Raw genomic sequence first — 17,709 nt, forward strand, 5'->3', positions numbered from 1 at the left:
AAGCCTTACTCTTGATCTGTAATATTCTTAAATAGCTGGCCCGACTGGTAAGTATTTTTAAGTATAACCGCTCATCTCTGGAATTATTTTACATGCAAAATAATTTTTCAAGAAGAAATGTTTACTAAACATCTACTACATGCTGGATTTCATGACAAAAACAAATATAACAAGCCTCCTAACCTGAACCAGGTTAAATTATGAGGGGAAACAACTCAGTACCTATAGGAAAAGTGCTGTCACAGAAATCATCTTCTTCCTCTCTAAACCTGCTCCTTCGGCCTCATGCTCCTGAGACCAGATGGCAGCTCCAGTCCCAGGATCCTGGAACTCCTTTTTCCTCCACCCCTCCTTTCTATCCCTCCTTCCACTGCCCCAGCATCTGGCCTCCGGACTACTGCGACAGCTAACTGGTCTTTCTGGCTCTGATCTTGTCCCACTGACTACAACAACCAATTTCAAATTCAACGACCACTCTAAAACGCGTATCTAACCAGGAAGATGCACTGCTTGCGACTTCACATCACTTATGTGACATCAAATTCAGCTTTCCTGACCTGGCACACAAAGCCCTCTGTGATCTGGCCCCTGTCTACCCCCCAGGCTAAATTCCTACCACACCTGCCTTATACTATTAGACAAATGATTGAAGTTTCTCTGCTCAACACTCACTTATCCGCCTTTTTTGTCCACTTGCCTATAACGGATCCCAGACTTCCCCCAAACTGAATATTTATTTAGCTCCAGGGTTACTTCTTCCAAGAAGCCATCTCTGAGATGTGTGTCTCTTCAGGCTGGGCTAAGGGGCTTCCGTAACACCCTGCAAATACCACAATCACTGAACCAAACTCAAGCGCGGTGAAGCGATCAGCAAGATCAGCATCATCTGGGATCTTGTCAGAACACAGTAACTTAGACCCTTCCCACACCTCCGCAATCAGAATCTGCATTTTAACAAGATCCCCAGGTGATCTATACGCACAAAAGGGTTGGGAGGCACTGTTACAAGAATCCGTTTGTAGATGTTTCTCCTATCAAGTGAACAGTCTCCAACTTTAGCGTGCAGGGATGCTTGTTGTAATGCACACTCTCGGGCCCACACAGAGTTCCATGCAGAACTGGGGAGGGGCCCAGGTATGTGTATTTTTATAAGCATTTTATTTTATTTTTATTTAAAAAAAAATTTTTTTTATAATGTTTTTATTTATTTTTGCGACAGAGAGAGACAGAGCATGAGCAGGGGAGGGGCAGAGAGAGAGGGAGACACAGAATCGGAAGCAGGCTCCAGGCTCTGAGCTGTCAGCACAGAGCCCGATGCGGGGCTCGAACCCACAGACTGTGAGATCATGACCTGAGCCAAAGTCGGACGCTTAACCGACTGAGCCACCCAGGCGCCCCTATAAGCATTTTATGATGTCACTAATGCAGAGCCTTCTGCCACGGTCATCACACTGAGAGATACGCTGCTGGACTGTGATTTATTTCAGATAAGGGAGGGAAAGAGAAGGCAGAGTGGTTGCTACATGGTAGTCAGCTACATCACAGGCTACGTAGGGGAATATGGAAGGACCCGTGAACAGAAAGACTAAGTTGATTGTGGGGTCTTCTAAAATAAAAACCAAATGACTAAACCCTTCCTGGAGAGCAGCTGGGTCCATAAAAACAACATACACAAAAAATAGTCAGTATTTAGTCCTTTGATTAAAAAAAACAAAACAAAACAAACCTACCCTACCCTAACTTCCGTTAGCCAAATACAATTGGCAACAGCAACTCCCAACCAAACAACTTTCTAAACCACTTACAAAAAAGAAACCTGTTAATGCACAAAGCTCACCATCCAAGGTTAAATATTCAGCTGAATTAACTAACAACTACCACCTTTCAGAAATTCGTATGAAAAAAAGCCACAGGTAAAACTACAAGTACTTTATTTTCATAAAGGCACAGCTATTAGAAAAATTAAAATGTAGTCCTATTTCTAAGACTAAAAGAAACAGGGAAATGAAGGAATTTTGCCAAAATGGTGGGTCAGAAAATAAGTGTCTAAATGTCTAGCCTGTTCGGAGCCTTCCAAAGAGTCCCGTTTCATACCTATCAGTAAGAAGGAACACAGGACCACCACAAGCACTGGTTTCGGACTGTATGCCTGTACCCAGACACACAGCAGGCACTCAATAATTGTTTGTACAATAGCAATACTGAGTAAGAACTGTGACCTAGCCAACACATTGTTTTACCTGAAAACTCTGGTATCAGTAGAAATTTTGTGACCAGTCACCTTTGCTTAAGAGGTCAAGACCCTTCACAAGCATCTTCCAATCAATCATGAATCACACACACCTACCACAGAAGAACTTAATGCTAAACCAGGAGTGTGAATCAGCAAAGAGAAAAACTGAAAAACTGTTAAAAAATCAATACAAAAACTTCTACGTACAGATGATCTTCAATGTGGCTACTAAGTGTGCTGTAACAAAACAAGAAATGATACTCTACTCAAATGATAAACATTAGACATATTAACTAATGCGCCAGGACGTTATACATGATTATCTAATATATGATGCCTGGCGTAGATTTTAAGATTGTATTAAAGTTGTTAAATCAGTTTAATCAGTTTTTGCAGCTTTACTTATTCTATGAGCAGCATTACACAGTTTACCAACATGCACTAGTATATATATGGTTTTGTCCATGCTGGAATTTTAAATAGAGCAAACACTGGCATTTAGAAAATGCAACCACAGGGGCGCCTGGGTGGCACAGTCAGTTAAGCGTCCGACTTCAGCCAGGTCACGATCTCGCGGTCCGGGAGTTCGAGCCCCGCGTCAGGCTCTGGGCTGATGGCTCAGAGCCTGGAGCCTGTTTCCGATTCTGGGTCTCCCTCTCTCTCTGCCCCTCCCCCGTTCATGCTCTGTCTCTCTCTGTCCCAAAAATAAATAAACGTTGAAAAAAAAAATTAAAGAAAATGCAACCACAGACCTAAAATGATAGCTACAACTTTAACAGTCACAATAGAGGTTTTTTATCCAAATGCTTCAAATTCACTTTTTTTTTTTTTTTTTTTTTTACTTTTTAAATGTTTATTTTTGAGAGACAGAGCGGTACTGGGGGAGGGGCAGAGAGAGGAGACACAGAATCAGAAGCAGGCTCCAGGCTCTCGACTGTCAGCGTAGAGCCCAACGTGGTGTTTGAACCCATGAATCGTGAGATTATGACCTGAACCGAAGTCGGACACTTAACGGACTGAGCCAGGCAGGCGACCCCCAATTTCACGTCAAATTAATCCCCCTAAAATGTGATTTATTAATATCATTTGTTTCATCCCATATCATTCAGTCAATGGAGTCCGTTCTGAAGACCTTAATTTAGGTCCAGGGATGTGCTCTGCTAGCCAATCAACACCTATGTATGGATAAAGGAATATACGTAAGGCTTCACTCTTTCTTTAGCAAGAATGTGTTCGTCCTTCAGGGCTCATCTCACACAACTCAACAAATACTTAGTGCCTCTTATACGAAACTGTATGTCTTGCTCAGCTGTACTCCAGTACCTATCATAATAAATTTGTAGACCACGTAGGCAGAAGGAATCTGTAAACCTTCCAAAACTGACCCAGTCATGCAGAGTTCAAAATACACCAGGGAATCAGAATTCAGAACATATGGAGAGATGAGAGCAGAACCAATCTGCTCTCGTCTTAGCCCGTCCCAGGCAGCTTTGGAGGCTCGCTCCAAAACCCAGCAGTGCAGAGCAAAACCGCCTCCTTCTCCTCGTCCCCAGACTTTTACTCTGAATGACTAATTCACAGCTTCTTAGCCGCAGCCAAATCACACTCCTCAGCCAACTCCAACTCACAAGGCTACAGCAGATACACTTTTCACAGCCTGCTTTACGGAACACTGCACCTCTTCCGCCAACCTTCTCCTATCTTTCTATTTACAATTCCTGGAAAGTTCATTTCTCCTCAAACCTTTACAGGCTTTGCGCCGCTCCTACACCTCAAACACCATACAGATGTTCAGTGCAGAGTTAATAACGTTTTGCAGGAAAGGGGAGCACAGGACAGGCTATCTAAAATACGGAGACAAAATGGTTTGTCTTTTCCCTTTTACACTCGGAAGTAATGAGGCCAAGCGATTCACAGCCTACGAGAGGAAGTAAAAAAGGAAGCTCAGAGTTGACCGGAAAAATGGTTGGGAAGTGAAAAAAGGCGGAAAATGGGGATCCCACAAGGCCTGGCCTTACGGCTCCCCCAGTCCCCCCGCCGTAGCTCGCGGGAGGAGAGCCACGGCACACCCGCCCGAGAGGAGAGGCACCGGGCAGTGCCGGGTGGGCGGCGGCGCAGGCTCCGCGGCGCCTTCCCGCTGCGGCCGGGCTCCGTCCCCACCCCGATGACCACGGCCACCAATCACCTGCTGGTCTCGAGCGAAGAATAACGCTCAGGCAAGACCTGGAGGCAGCGCTGGAAGAACCGCACGTGCCGGTCTCGCAGGAAATCCAGCCGCTCTCCCTCACCGCTCCCCGCCGGACGCTCGTCCTCCGTGGCCGCCATGCTGCTGCGGAAGCGACGTCCGCCGCGACCCGGAAGCAGTTGGCGAGCGCCGTGAAGGAAGCCCGAGGGGCGACTCGCGGCTGGAGGGTGGGGATGGGGCGGGCGCCGGGGGCGGGGAGCTGACCCGGTCTGTGATTGAACTTCCTCGCTGTTGACGGTCTTTCGCAGCACTTTAATCCCTGATTTCTCTCTAGACTCAACCTTTTCTCTTCCGAGCCCTACAGGATTGGGGACCCCTCTTAAGCCTTGTAAAATTCAGCCCACAAATCCTTCCAGAACTTGTATCCTCGATAATTGGGAGGAAGTGCAAGATCCAAAGCTCCTAGTTTGCTTTGAGAAAATCACGGCCCTAAAGGGTGGTATATATGAAAACGGATGGATCAGAATAAATTTGCCAACACACCTTTTTGGAAGGTCACAGTTTTAAGCTGAATGGGTAGGGAAACTAAACCTTCAAATCCATCTGTGGAGATAAATGTGTTTTAAATATAGATGCTTCAATGGTTCAGAGACGTTCCTAGTCCTCTCTAGAATACCAGGAATCACTTAAAAAATAATATATATATATATATATATACACACACACACACACACACACAAATGCAATATACACAGAAGATACATATTCCTAAGTGTGTGCTTCAAGTCTTTTTTTTTTTTTTTAAATGTTTATTTTTGAGAAAGAAAGGGAGAGCACAAGGAAGGGAGGGGCAGAGAGAGAGGGAGACACAGAATCTGAAGCAGGCTCCAGGCTCTGAGCTGTCAGCACTGAGCCCCCAAGCAGGGCTCAAACTCACAAACGGTGAGATCATGACTTGAACCAAAGTCTGAGGCTTAACGGACTGAGCCATCCAGATGCCTCTCTTTTGCAAGTCTTAAAAAGATTTTACTCTTCATGCTTGAGTCAGTGCGTCATCTAGTAGCAATGTTGCGTCCATTTGCCATAGCACAAAATGTTCAACTACCCGTATGTTACAAAATGAAATAAGATGCTATTTTTTTTTTAAGAGGATCTTAATTTGCTTCTATCATATATTATTCCCTTTAAAAGTTCATGAGGCAAGGGGCGCCTGGGTGGCTCAGTCGGTTGAGCTTCCGACTTCGGCTCAGGTCATGATCTCATGCTCTGTGAATTCTAGACCCGCGTCTCGCGGTCTGTGAGTTCCAGCGAGTTCCAGCCCCGTCTCAGGCTCTGTGCTGACAGCTCAGAGCCTGGAGACTACTTCAGAGTCTATGTCTCCTTCTCTCTGACCCTCCCCCGTTCATACTCTCTCTCTCTGTCTCAAAAATAAATATTTAAAAAAAAAAAAAAAGTTCATGAGGCAGTCTTTGGGGGAAAAAAATCCACCCAATGGACAGGCCTGAACCCAGGTTCTTTACAGTCAACTAAGCAAGAGAAGTTTGAATATAATTATGATTGTTCACTTTCTTAGAAAATCTACTACTTAAAATAAGTACTGCGTGGGCAGGAATTGTCTTCTACTTACTCAATAACCCAAAGCACCTAATTTTAGGCCCTAGTAATTACTTATTCACTGACAAACTGCATTAACAAAGGGCTGGGTATGGGCAGAGGGCTGTTCTGGGTGCCTCCTTACAAATAGGCCACGGTTGCTTGGTTTCCAGGTATGCCCAGCAGAGAGGAGTTTTCATTTGGTGATTACAGTTGAGATCTTTTTCTCACACTTACAAACATGTCTGAAGATGTTCAAAATGGAGTCATATCACACACATTTAACTAGAACGAACAATGCAGTCTATAAATGCTCTGAAAGATGATCCTACTCAACTGGGCCCTTAATGGGAACCCAAATATTTCATTTGATTCTCAGCTCAAGAACCAGCAATCTCATCCAATTCAGAGAGGGCGGGCTCACTGAGACTAATATATGCCTACTAGGTAGGGAAAGGGCTTTTGAGGGGTGATTTTGACCACACAAGTTGCTGACGCATGCATGACAGAATCTAACCCCCATGTAAAATGCCACTCTACATGATTAGGTAAGAAGTATAATTAGCTCAAGTTTTCAAAGTATAGGAATGATACAACATCTATATAATGGAACATTGTTCAGCCATTAAATAATAATGTTGGAAATATATAGAAACAGAAAAGTATGTGTAACATAATGTTAAGTAATTTAGTATAGTAAATAAAATGTACTCTACATAGTTATTTTATTTTAGGGTTTATTTTGAGAGAGAGAGAAAGAGTGCACACAGCAGAAAGGCAGAGAGAGAGGGAGAGAGAGAATCCCAAGCAGGCTCCATGCTGCCAGCACAGACCCTGATGCGGGGCTCAAGCTCAGAAAGTGTGAGATCACGACCTGAGCCCAAATCAAGAGTCAGACACTTAATTCACTGAACCACCCAGGTGCCCCTCTTTGTAGCTACTTTAAGATATGCAGGTATATTTTTGGAAAAAGTTACCCTGGAGTGGTAGAATTATGGGTGCTTTATTAATATTTTCCCTTTAGGGTTTTTTCTAAATTTCTTATTCCTATCTTTTTTAAACCAGTATAAGAAATGTTTATTTTGCCCTTCTATGAGCCTGTAACTGAGATATTGTTTTTTCTACATCCTTTATATAAAGGAACCATAAATTAAATCCCTCACTTATTTTAGACTCAGAAGCACTGGTTTTGTCAAAGAAAATCCCATATTTTTATTAAGAAACAAACCAAAAAACAGACAAAAAGCCATAAGAATCACAGGACCTGGTATGCTTCCCTTAGATGCAGGAAATGGAGAGCTGCCTTTGTGTGCAACAAAAAGCAACATGTTCAAAAACCATACATAAGAAACCTTCCTTTTGGGTATCTTGTAGTAGTTCCATTCTGTTTTTAAAATCCGTTGTCCACGTCTATATTTTATTTCTAAACTGCCTCCAATCATTTAATAAAAAGAGTTCTAGAGAACAAAGACTACAAATAAAACAGGCATTCCTGATTAAGGATATTTTATGTTATTTCTCTCATTTTGCAGCAATAATTGTGTAATCAGAATTCAGTCTCCAAAATTTGGATGTCATCTACTTTGACTATTAACTGTGAGATAAGACAAGGTTTTGGCCACTATTAATAGTAAATTTCTAGGTCAAATGACCTAGATATGTCAAATTACAATTAAAGATATTCTAAGAGGAGCGCCTGCGTGGCTCAGTCGGTTGAGTGGCTGACTCTTGATTTCAGCTCAGGTCATGATCTCTCGGTTTCGTGGGTTCAAGCCCAGCATTGGGCTCTGCACAGTACAGCGCAGAGCCTACTTGAGATTCTCTATCCCCCTCTCTCTGCCCCTCCCCTACTCACGCTCTGTCTCCCTCAAAATAAATAAATAAACTTAAAAAAAAAAGATATTCGAAGAGAAAAATTAAAAGCAATGAGTTTCCTACATTTACCATGGACATGGTACCATTCCTATATGATAGGAACTGATTAAAAGTAGGAACTAAGATTTTATAATATGAAAAGTTGAGTCAAACTAAGTTGTGTTTTCATGCACATAAATTTGGAAATGTTAAAATTCAATCTTTTCACCAAATATTTTGAGCCAAACAGAAGCAGTAAAAAAAACTGCACCAGCCAGGAAGATGTGAAAGACACAAAGGTTTTATAAATGTGTGAAGGCCAGAAAGGCTTTTTTCCCCTTTAGGCAAATTTGGAATAGCTAAAGGAAACCAAAAAGATATTGAGAATACAAATAACGGGTTATATATGAGGGGAGGCATATTTTTTTTTAATAAATATTCTCTATAAAACAAAGCATGCTTCAAACAAATACAAAATGTTTATTACACAAAAATGTAGTAACTGAACAAACGGCCAATTTGTTAAACTTAGAAAAGTACCAACTTATTTCCAAAAAAAAAAAAAAAGGAAAACCTTTACATTTTTCTTACTTAAGCTGATTCATCTCCAAGTTATAAATGTTACAAAATTTTTGTTTAAAAAAAAATGTTCCCCTATGATTGTCCCAGTTTATTTTGCTATGCCATGACAAAAACAAAGAATCTTTGAAATGTTCCGAGTATTAAAATGAAGCAATGTTTGTAACATCAACTTATTCAGGGAAACTTTTACATCAGTAACAGGCCAGCATACCCATGAAATACCCTCTTAGTATAAACAGGAAATAACGACAACGCCGCATGAAACTCAATACCTATTGGTTCACATACAACACAATTATCACTCTGACTGGGTTTAGGGCTATTGAAAGAACATGGTTAGTGACTCTCTCCTGGTATGACTGAGTATGTTGACATTCTCATCAACTGAGTATCAACTTCATTATCTCATATTCTTTTCTCAATTCCTTGTCTCCAGGTTGGGATGGCCCTAAAAAGAAGAAGGGCAATTATAAATACAAAGGAAATTAAAAAAAAAAAAAAATCCTAACTAATTAAATACTAACTTAAAAAAAGTATAAGGATTTACTTGATCAATTTTTTGCTGTAAAATGTAGCAAACAGAAATTGCATAAAATATAAACATGTAGTTATCAAATTATTATAAAGGGGACAGCCACTCTCACTCCTTTTTTACCTGTGTGGAATCTGCAGAAGCGGCCCAGAGCCTGTGGGTCCTGTCTTTTTGGTCCTTTCCTCCCAACCTTTGGTAGGTCTGTAAAGCCTAGAGGGATCTCTACTAACGTTGTTTTCAACCTATAATCAGAAATAAAATGAATGCCAGTTGATTTATATAAACTATTTATACAAACTAGTTTGGACTAGTGGGTGAGATCCCTAGTAACAGTAAGCAGTTTTAAGAAGCATCCTCAATATTAGCCAACCAGAAATAAAACTGTTAGTAACCTTTTCACCATAAACTTGTTTTTAAAATTTTATTTATTTATTTTTTTTAAAGCTTATTTATTTATGAGACAGAAACAGGATGGGGGGTGCACAGTGAGAGAGAGAGACAGAGAGAGAGAAAGAGAGAGAAAGAGAATCATAAGCAGGCTCCGAGCTGTCAGCACAAGCCCAATGCGGGACTTGAATTCATGAAACCATGAGATCATGACCCTGAGCCGAAATCAAGAGTCGGAAGCTTAACAAACCGAGCCACCCAGGCACCCCCTTTTCAGTAAACTTCTCATTGTGCTTCTAGAGCTAACACAAAATCTGGACTACATCAATCTATTAATAAACTGTTAATTTAGTTTATTTTTTTCTAATTCAATGATTTTATTCTGTTTCTATTGTTGTTCTAGTTTTTCTGTTTGTAACCTGAGGGAAATGTAAGGTAGCCAAGTGTGATAGTGGGATAGGCAGACAGTAACTTTAGGACAAATAACCACCAGAAGTTCTTGATTTTACCCATGAGAGTCACCAACATCTGTGGTTCTGAGTCCTACCAGGGAGATTAAGCCATGCGCCTAGCTCACTTGGTCTAAAATAGAGGCATATACAGAAAATAAGAAAAACAGAATGAAGAGTAGGAAGAGAGAACTAATTCAGGGTAAAGAAAATAACATGCTTCTGGGGTGCCTGGGTGGCTCAGTCAGTTAAGCGTCCGACTTTAGCTCAGGTCATGATCTCATGGTTCGTGAGTTCGAGCCCCGTGTCGGGCTCTGTGCTGACAGCTCAAAGCCTGGAGCCTGCTTTGGATTCTGTGCCCTCTCTCTCTGCTCCTCCCCTGCTCACACTTTGTCTCCCTCTCTCTAAACCATAAATAAAATTTTTTTTTAAAAATTAAAAAAAAATAAAAGAAGGTGCTTATAATGTGAAATGGCAGAATTCAAACAACAGTTGCCTAAGTTGTGCTAAGCTGTGCTTTGTAACATGTAAATACATAAGTATGAAATTTAGAGGAAATGATACAGAAATGGAGCACTGAATATAAAGAAAATGGATTTTAGGGTCACTGGGTGGCTCAGTCGGTTGAGCATCTGACTCTGGATTCGGCTCAGGTCAGAATGTTACAGTTCGTGGGATCGAGCCCCATGTCAGGCTCTGCACTGACAGCGCAGAACGTGCTTGGGATTCTCTCTCCCCCTGCCCCTCCCCCACTCACAGTCTATCTCTTTTTCTCTCAAAATAAATAATTGTTTTTAAAGGAAATAGGTTTTATGCTTGTATCCTTACCAATCAAGGAATCAGGACAGTAACAATAAAAATAAAGAAATCTCAGCAGGCAGTACCTTTTCTTTTAATTTTGCCAGTCTTCTTTGTTTTTCTGCCTTTTCCTCTTCCTTTGACTGTCTGTCTAGAATTTTCAGTTCAAGTTTATGTAAATCCTAAAAAATACACACCAACAAAAGAAGGATAACATTAAGAAAACAAAGTTAATCGGAATTTGTTTCAAAGCAGCACTGATGCTGTTCCCTCTACCAGGAAGGATCCCCCCTTTCTTCTCTTTCAAGACTCCACTGCAGCATCACCTTCGGTCTGACACACTACGAATGCTTCCCTTGCTGCCTATCTAACGCCTCAAGTGCCCAGGCCACACCTCCAGCACCGCACTCTGCTCTCTCCTAATAAACCCCACGTATTGGAATTAACCCCCTTCCGCGGCAGCCTCCCACTTGAACGTCTCCCTTTCCCACGAGACTATAATTGCTACAAATTAGGGAGCACGGCTTTCTCATTTGGCTTATGTGAACGCTGGGTACGGGCCTGGCACATGAGAAGCACTCAATATTCGCTGACCTCAATCTGGAAGTAACACCTCTACGTGCAGCATCAAAGATCCAGGGGGCCACCTGGGTGGCTCAGTCGGTTGATCGTCCGACTCTTGATTTCGGCTCAGGTCGTGATCCCATGGTTCCTGGGATCGAGCCCTGTGTAGAGGTGCGGGGCGTGGAGCCTGCTTAGGATTCTCTCTCCTCCTCTCTCTGCCACTCACTCCCCTGCTCTCACGCATGTGTTCTCTCTCCCTCTCCCTCTGCCCCTCAAAATAAATAAATACACTTAAAAAAAAAAAAAAGAAAGAAAGAAAAAGAAACTGGATTCAGGAACCCTATTTACTCACTCTCTCTTGAAACCTGGAAATCTCCTCAGCAGCCATTTTCCTTTTTTCTGCCTTTTCTGTCTTTTCCCTAATCTCCTTTTCCAGTCTCAGAAATTCTTCCTGTTCCTTCTTCTGCTGGGTGTAACTTCCCAATAGTAATTTTAGTTTAAACTGGCGCTGGTGCTCTTTCTGTCGCTTCTTCTCTTTCTCTTCCTCTTCTTCTTTCACCTGGGAGGCACGTTTCACTGACATTTCTATACTTTTCTGCTTTTTCCAAGCTTCGACTGCCAATTTCTGCTTCTTTCTTTGTTCCTCTTTTCGCTTTTGATTATCTTTTTTATTGTGAAAGAGCAGAGACATGTTCTCTGCCTTTTCCTTTAACTTAAAAATTTCCTCCTTCTTTTGCTGCTTTTTGGTTTTCCAGTTCTGAATAGACTAAGTGATTTAAAAAAGATAGCAAGAGAAAAACTTTTTTAATAACCAAGAGCGCTCTTTAAAAAAATTTTTTTTGACATTTATTTATTTTTGAGAGAGCAGGAGCAAAGAGAGAGAGAAAAGAGAGAGAGAGAGAGAGAGAGAGAGAGAGACAGGCAGATTCTGGAGTAGGCTCCAGGATTCGAGCTGTCAGCACAGAGCCTGATGTGGGTCTCAAGCTCACCAACTGCAAGATCATGACCTGAGCTGAAGGCGGATGCTTAACCAACTGAGCCACCCAGGCACCTCTAACCAAGAGTACTTTAAAATGCAACCTCAGGGAGCCTGGGTGGCTCAGTTGGTTAAGCGTCCAACTCTTGATTTGAACTCAGGTCATGATCTCACGGTTGTGAGATTGAGCCCCACATCGGGCTCTGTGCTGACACAGCGGAGCCTGCTTGGCATTCTCTCTCTCCCTCTCTCTCTGCCCCTTCCCTGCTCATGCTGACTCTCTCTCTCAAAATCAATAAATAAACTTTAAAAAAATGCAACGTCAAATCCATCTTTCTAGAAAGAATATTGATTGCAGAATGCCGTTTCCTTAGGTTTTAAAGCTTTTTTTTTTCCCCTGTGCAAATGCAATTTTCTACTTATGTTTTATAAAAAATGAATGTATCTTTTGAACAGTGAATAGTGGTTTATCCTTTTGGCCTTCCTCCTCCTGTCTGAATCCCCAGGTTCACATGGACTGTACCTCATCAGGTATCCTTCTCTCCTTTACCTCCTTTGCTTGTGTGTTCATGGGGAACATCTGTTTCCTCCAATTATCTTGCTCTGTTTCCAAATCCTCTTTCTAGGCTTGGAATACTTTCTGAGTGACCTTTCTCTGGTCAAATATCAGAAGAGGAATTAAAAAAGGGCTGGTTGAGGGGCACCTGGTGGCTCAGTTGGTTGAGCATCTGACTTCGGCTCAGGTCATGATCTCATGGTTCATGGGTTCGAACCCTGCATCAGGCTCTGTGCTGACACCTCAGAGCCTGGAGCCTGCTTTGGATTCTGTGTCTCCCTGTCTCTCACAAGTAATAAATTAATAAACTTTATAAAAAAAATAAAAATAAAAATGGGCTGGTTGAGAGCATGAGGTCTGAAGCCAGGCTATTTGGAACCAAACCCTGGTTCTGCCATTTAGTAGGTGTGAACTTGGATGAGTCACTAAACTTCTCTGTCCTCGTGTTGCTCCTGTTGTAAATAGGGTTGTCATGAAGATGAAGTGAGTCAGTGCCTGGCACATAATGATTCAGAGGTGTGAAGAAAAAAAGTAAAATCGCTTCACTGCATTACATATGGGTACATAAATATTATTGAAAATTCTAGCGGCCTTCTGGCAGCCATAAAAGATACATCTACTGAATTTTTTGCCCTCAAGTCAGGAAACCATTTCTTCATCTTTTCTCATGGTGTATCACTCATTCATTAAATAAATCCCTGTGGTATATGTACCATACGCGAGGCAAAGTGATCGGAGCCATGGACGATTAAAACAATAGCAAATGCCACTTTGTACATAGTTACTCAAAGTGCAGGCCCACAAACGTATCGGGAATTCATGCCAGAATGTAGATCAATGCATTGCTTTCTTCAACAAGAAAGTTTTCTTTGGAAAAAAAGGGAACTGAACCAAACAGTATGCTTACTGAGTAGACGGTTCTAGTGCAATCGCTTTATCCTACTGGAAACCAGTTAACGCTTTACAAACCCAGCCAGTCCCTGGATCAAGCACTGCTCTAGATGAGGTAGGTGCAAACACACCAGAACACAGAACGTACCCTTGCACATCCTAAAAGAGGTATACACGAGGTGTCTGTGGATCCTGAGGGGGCCTCCTGTGTGTGAGTGGGCAAGCAGGAAGTAACACCTGATCTGGGCGGGTTTTGAGAGGCTGGCGGTGGAGGGGAAAACAAAGAAGGGAGGGTCTAGAAAGAGAGAATAGGACAAACAAGGGTACTCAGGCCAGAAGGTTCAGGGCACGTCTGAAAGTAAGTATCTTCATTGGGGCAAAACACGGGACATGTGAAGGGACGTGGGAGAAACAAATGGAAAATTTCCCATGTATCATCTTAAACTCAGTAGAGTTTAAACTACATTCCTGACGCTCTCCCCCAAGCCTCTCTCTTCTCCTCCACCATGTCCTACTTCAGTAAATGCCCCCCCAACTTGCATACTCCACCCGCCTCACTCCTACATTCAGGCTGTCACCAAACACCAGGATACAGAGCGGCTGGGAAGAGCCAGCTAGAATCCAGGTGGTTTACCTTTATGACAAGAAGCACTGTGTCTGCTCCCTTCCCTGGAGAGATGGCTCTCAAACGTTAGCTCATAACAGCACAGCCAAGTGGCCTTGTGACAACACAGACTGCTGGTCCCACACCCCGAGTTCAGATTAGGTCTGGGGTTGGGGCCCTATGAGTTCTAACAAGTCCCCAGGTAACACTGACTTTGCTGGTCCATGGACCATTTTGCTGGTCCAGGGACCCCATGTTTTCAGTATCCTGGGAAAAAGGCCCAAATAATTTTTAATAGCTTGTTATTTTGAGGTTTTTAAAATGGCTTGTTTCAGGGGCGCCTGGGTGGCTCAGTCGGTTAAGAGTCTCCTGATCTCGGTTTAGGTCAGGATCTCAGTTTGTGAGATTGAGCCCTTCATTGGGCTCTGTGCTGACAGCACAGAGCCTGCTTGGGGATTCTCTCTCTCCCTCTTTGCTCCTCTCCCATGTTTGCACATGTGCTCTCTCTCTTAAAACAAATTTTTAAAAAAGACTGGTTTCAAAAAAATTTTCTTAAAGTCCCAAATATCAATTTTCCTACATTCAACTTATTTTGAAGGAAAAAAACACAACAATGAACCCCAGTTATTTTCCCTAGGGTTTTATTTTTAAAAGCTATTTTTTATGTTTATCTATTTTTGAGAGAGAGAGAAAGACAGGAAGAACGGGAGGAGCAGAGAGAGGGGGACAGAGCATCTGAAGAGAGCTCCATGCTGATAGCAGAGAGCTCAATGCAGGGCTCGAACTCATAAACCTTGAGATCATGACCTGAGCCGAAGTCAGATGCTTAACCGAATGAACCACCCAAGCCCCTTTTAAGATTTTAAATTAAAAGCATGTAGGGGTGCCTGGGTGGCTAAGTCCATTAAGCACATCTGACTTAGGCTCAGGTCATGATCTCCCAGTTCCTGGGTTCGACCCCAAAGGCCCCATGTCGGGCTCTGTGCTGACAGCTGGGAGCCTGGAACCTGCTTCAGATTCTGTGTCTCCCTCTCTCTCTCTGCCCCTCCCCTGCTCTCACTCTCCTCTCTCTCTTTGTCTCAAGAATAAACATTAAAAAAAAACAACAACTTTAAACATGGAATCAACATTTCTTTAATGCTCCTTAGGTATGTCATCTGTTGAACAGTCATACCTTTGCTGTCCAACCAACCTAGATGACGTTTATTATAGCTGAAGTCCACAAAAAAGTGACTCAGACCTCGACCATCAACCAGGGGCAATTTTTGCCCTCCAGTGGGCATTTGGCAATGTCTGGAGACATTTTTGATGATCACAACTAAGGGAGTGTTAATGGCACCTTGAGGGTGGAGGCCACAGATTCTGCCAACCATCTACAATGCACAGGACAACAAAGAATTCTCCAGCCCAAATAGTAACAGTGCCAAGATTGAGAAGTCCTGATTTAAACCAAAGACAAAATAATATTATTGTGAAAATGCAACTTGTCAGGTATTTGCTGCCATTAAGAGTTACCCTTTCCTCTGGGTAGCCAAACTTTGAGTCTTTTAAAATAAGCAATGAGGGGGCGCCTGGATGGCTCGTCCAAGTCTTGATTTCAGCTCAGGTCATGATTTCATGGTTTAGGAGATTGACCCCACGTTGGGCCCTGCACTGAGTGTGGAAGGCAGCTTAGGATTCTCTCTCTCTCTTTCCCTCTCTCTGCCCCTCTCCCCTGCTCACATTCTCTATCTAAAACAGTAAAATAAAATAAAGTAAAGTAAAGTAAAATAAAATAGGCAATGAGGCTTAAGCTCCAAAACTCAAAGAAACTTTTAAGAATCAAAGACACTTTTTTTTCCTACTGCCTCTTTATTTTCTATTGACAACAATCTGGCCTTGGTGGTAAGATGACTTCTACCAAAAGCCTAAAAGAGCTCTGGATTTCCCACATTTCAGGTGCACACAGAGGGTTCTGCCCACAGTCAGAAGTTTTCTGGACCGCTGTTTTATTTCTTGGGGTAGAAGTGTCTGGCCTTGAGGAAATACAACTGTACTTCACTGGAGGGGTAAAATGTTTACCTTCTCGCGGCCTCCATTTCTCTTTGAAAAGAGTGGGGGGAGGGGACTCTAAACACACTTCCCGGAAAGGCTGTAACATTAACGACTAGACAGTGTCAAAGAGTTTACATAGCACAGTGCCTAGAAGACAGAAACATACAACAGATGACAGCTCTTGTAATGATTCTTACCTCTTTTTTTCTTTCTTCCAGGGCCAGAAAGGTTTGATACCATTTCTCATGCTGCTGAACTTCATCCTGTGTTCTTGCAGGAAGGTTTTCGAGAACCTCTCCCATAAACGCCGGCTTCCCTTTATGTTTGTTTCTCACCTTTACAAAGTTCTGGTGGTCATAGTCGTCCCAGCCCCCCTGTCGCCCTCCTGTCTGCTGAAGGAAGTTTTCAAAATCTACCACTTCTTCCGGAAGGGTGCCTGGCGTCATTTTGTCTACAGGAACCTTGCCTGACGCTGCTCTGCAAGCACGTTCTGCTCCTGAATGACCCAAAGCCCAGGTGTCGATTTTTCTTGATATGGCACTCAGCTCATTATTGGTTGTTTTCTCTTCTCTAATAAGCTCTTCATACCTACAATTTTAAAGGTAAATTGTCAATAATAAGATACAAACCAATCCATATGAACCTTTCCTTTCCCGCCCTCAAATTTCATTAATCCTGACTCTTTCCGTGTCATCGTCTCCACTTAGAATTATTAACATTATAAGCCTCAAAAGAGTTTCCTCAGAATAAAAACAAAAACAAAAACAAAAAAAAAAAACATCATTCAAATTCTTATTTGGGACATTATCTTGTCCAAACATAAATGAAAATTCAGTTTAAACATAAAAAGCAGTCTGAAACCTAAAACAAAAGAAGAGAGGTGTTATACTGCTTTTGTGTAAGACCAATATTAAATACAGAACAATAAAATGATTTGTGAACAACCTATTGAGAGGCAGTGAAACATAAACGTCAATCATTTTATATTAAAATGAATTTGAAACATACATCAATCTCTGCTCTTCCTTGAAAGTATTAATTGCATTTTCAATTTCTTCCATCATTTCTCTGAGCTTTTCAACAACTGTAAAAAAACAAAAAAATATGAAAAAACTGTTATGTCATATCTTTGAAAAAAATTTTTTTTAATGTTTATTTATTTTGAAGGAGACAGAGACAGAGCGCAAGCAGGGGAGGGGCACGGAGACACGGAGACACAGAATCCAAAATAGGCTCCAGGCTCTGAGCTGTCAGCACAGAGCCTGATGCGGGGCTCGAACCCACAAGCCGCGAGAACATGACCTGAGCCAAAGTTGGACGCTTAACCGACTGAGCCACCCAGGCACTCCTGTTATGTCATATTTTAATATGACTAAGAATTAAATGTTAGGAGAAAAGGGAATGTCACACCTTAACTTAAAAATGCTTTGTAACCTAAAGGATAAGACAATTGCGCTTTTATGAAGCTAAT

The 17,709-nt window shown here is 42.1% G+C and overlaps 2 protein-coding genes across 2 annotated transcripts in view; both read right to left on the reverse strand.

Annotated features, from left to right (window-relative positions):
• PGGT1B (protein geranylgeranyltransferase type I subunit beta) overlaps positions 1-4,594 on the reverse strand; it is a 62,489-nt gene extending 57,895 nt beyond the window's left edge. The window contains exon 1 of the mRNA XM_027076876.2: positions 4,419-4,594. Within this exon, the coding sequence (XP_026932677.1) occupies positions 4,419-4,558 (140 nt within the window). The 5' untranslated portion in view covers positions 4,559-4,594. The remainder of the gene's footprint in view (positions 1-4,418) is intronic.
• Positions 4,595-8,322: 3,728 nt separating this feature from the next.
• Positions 8,323-17,709, reverse strand: part of CCDC112 (coiled-coil domain containing 112) — a 30,520-nt gene continuing 21,133 nt past the window's right edge. The window contains exons 5-10 of the mRNA XM_027076875.2: positions 17,247-17,322; positions 16,436-16,826; positions 11,530-11,943; positions 10,700-10,795; positions 9,103-9,221; positions 8,323-8,895 (exon numbers count right to left, since the gene is read on the reverse strand). Coding sequence (XP_026932676.1) covers positions 8,853-8,895; positions 9,103-9,221; positions 10,700-10,795; positions 11,530-11,943; positions 16,436-16,826; positions 17,247-17,322 — 1,139 coding nt within the window. The 3' untranslated portion in view covers positions 8,323-8,852. The remainder of the gene's footprint in view (positions 8,896-9,102; positions 9,222-10,699; positions 10,796-11,529; positions 11,944-16,435; positions 16,827-17,246; positions 17,323-17,709) is intronic.

Source organism: Acinonyx jubatus, chromosome A1, assembly GCF_027475565.1.
Source record: "Acinonyx jubatus isolate Ajub_Pintada_27869175 chromosome A1, VMU_Ajub_asm_v1.0, whole genome shotgun sequence".
NCBI lineage: Eukaryota > Metazoa > Chordata > Mammalia > Carnivora > Felidae > Acinonyx > Acinonyx jubatus.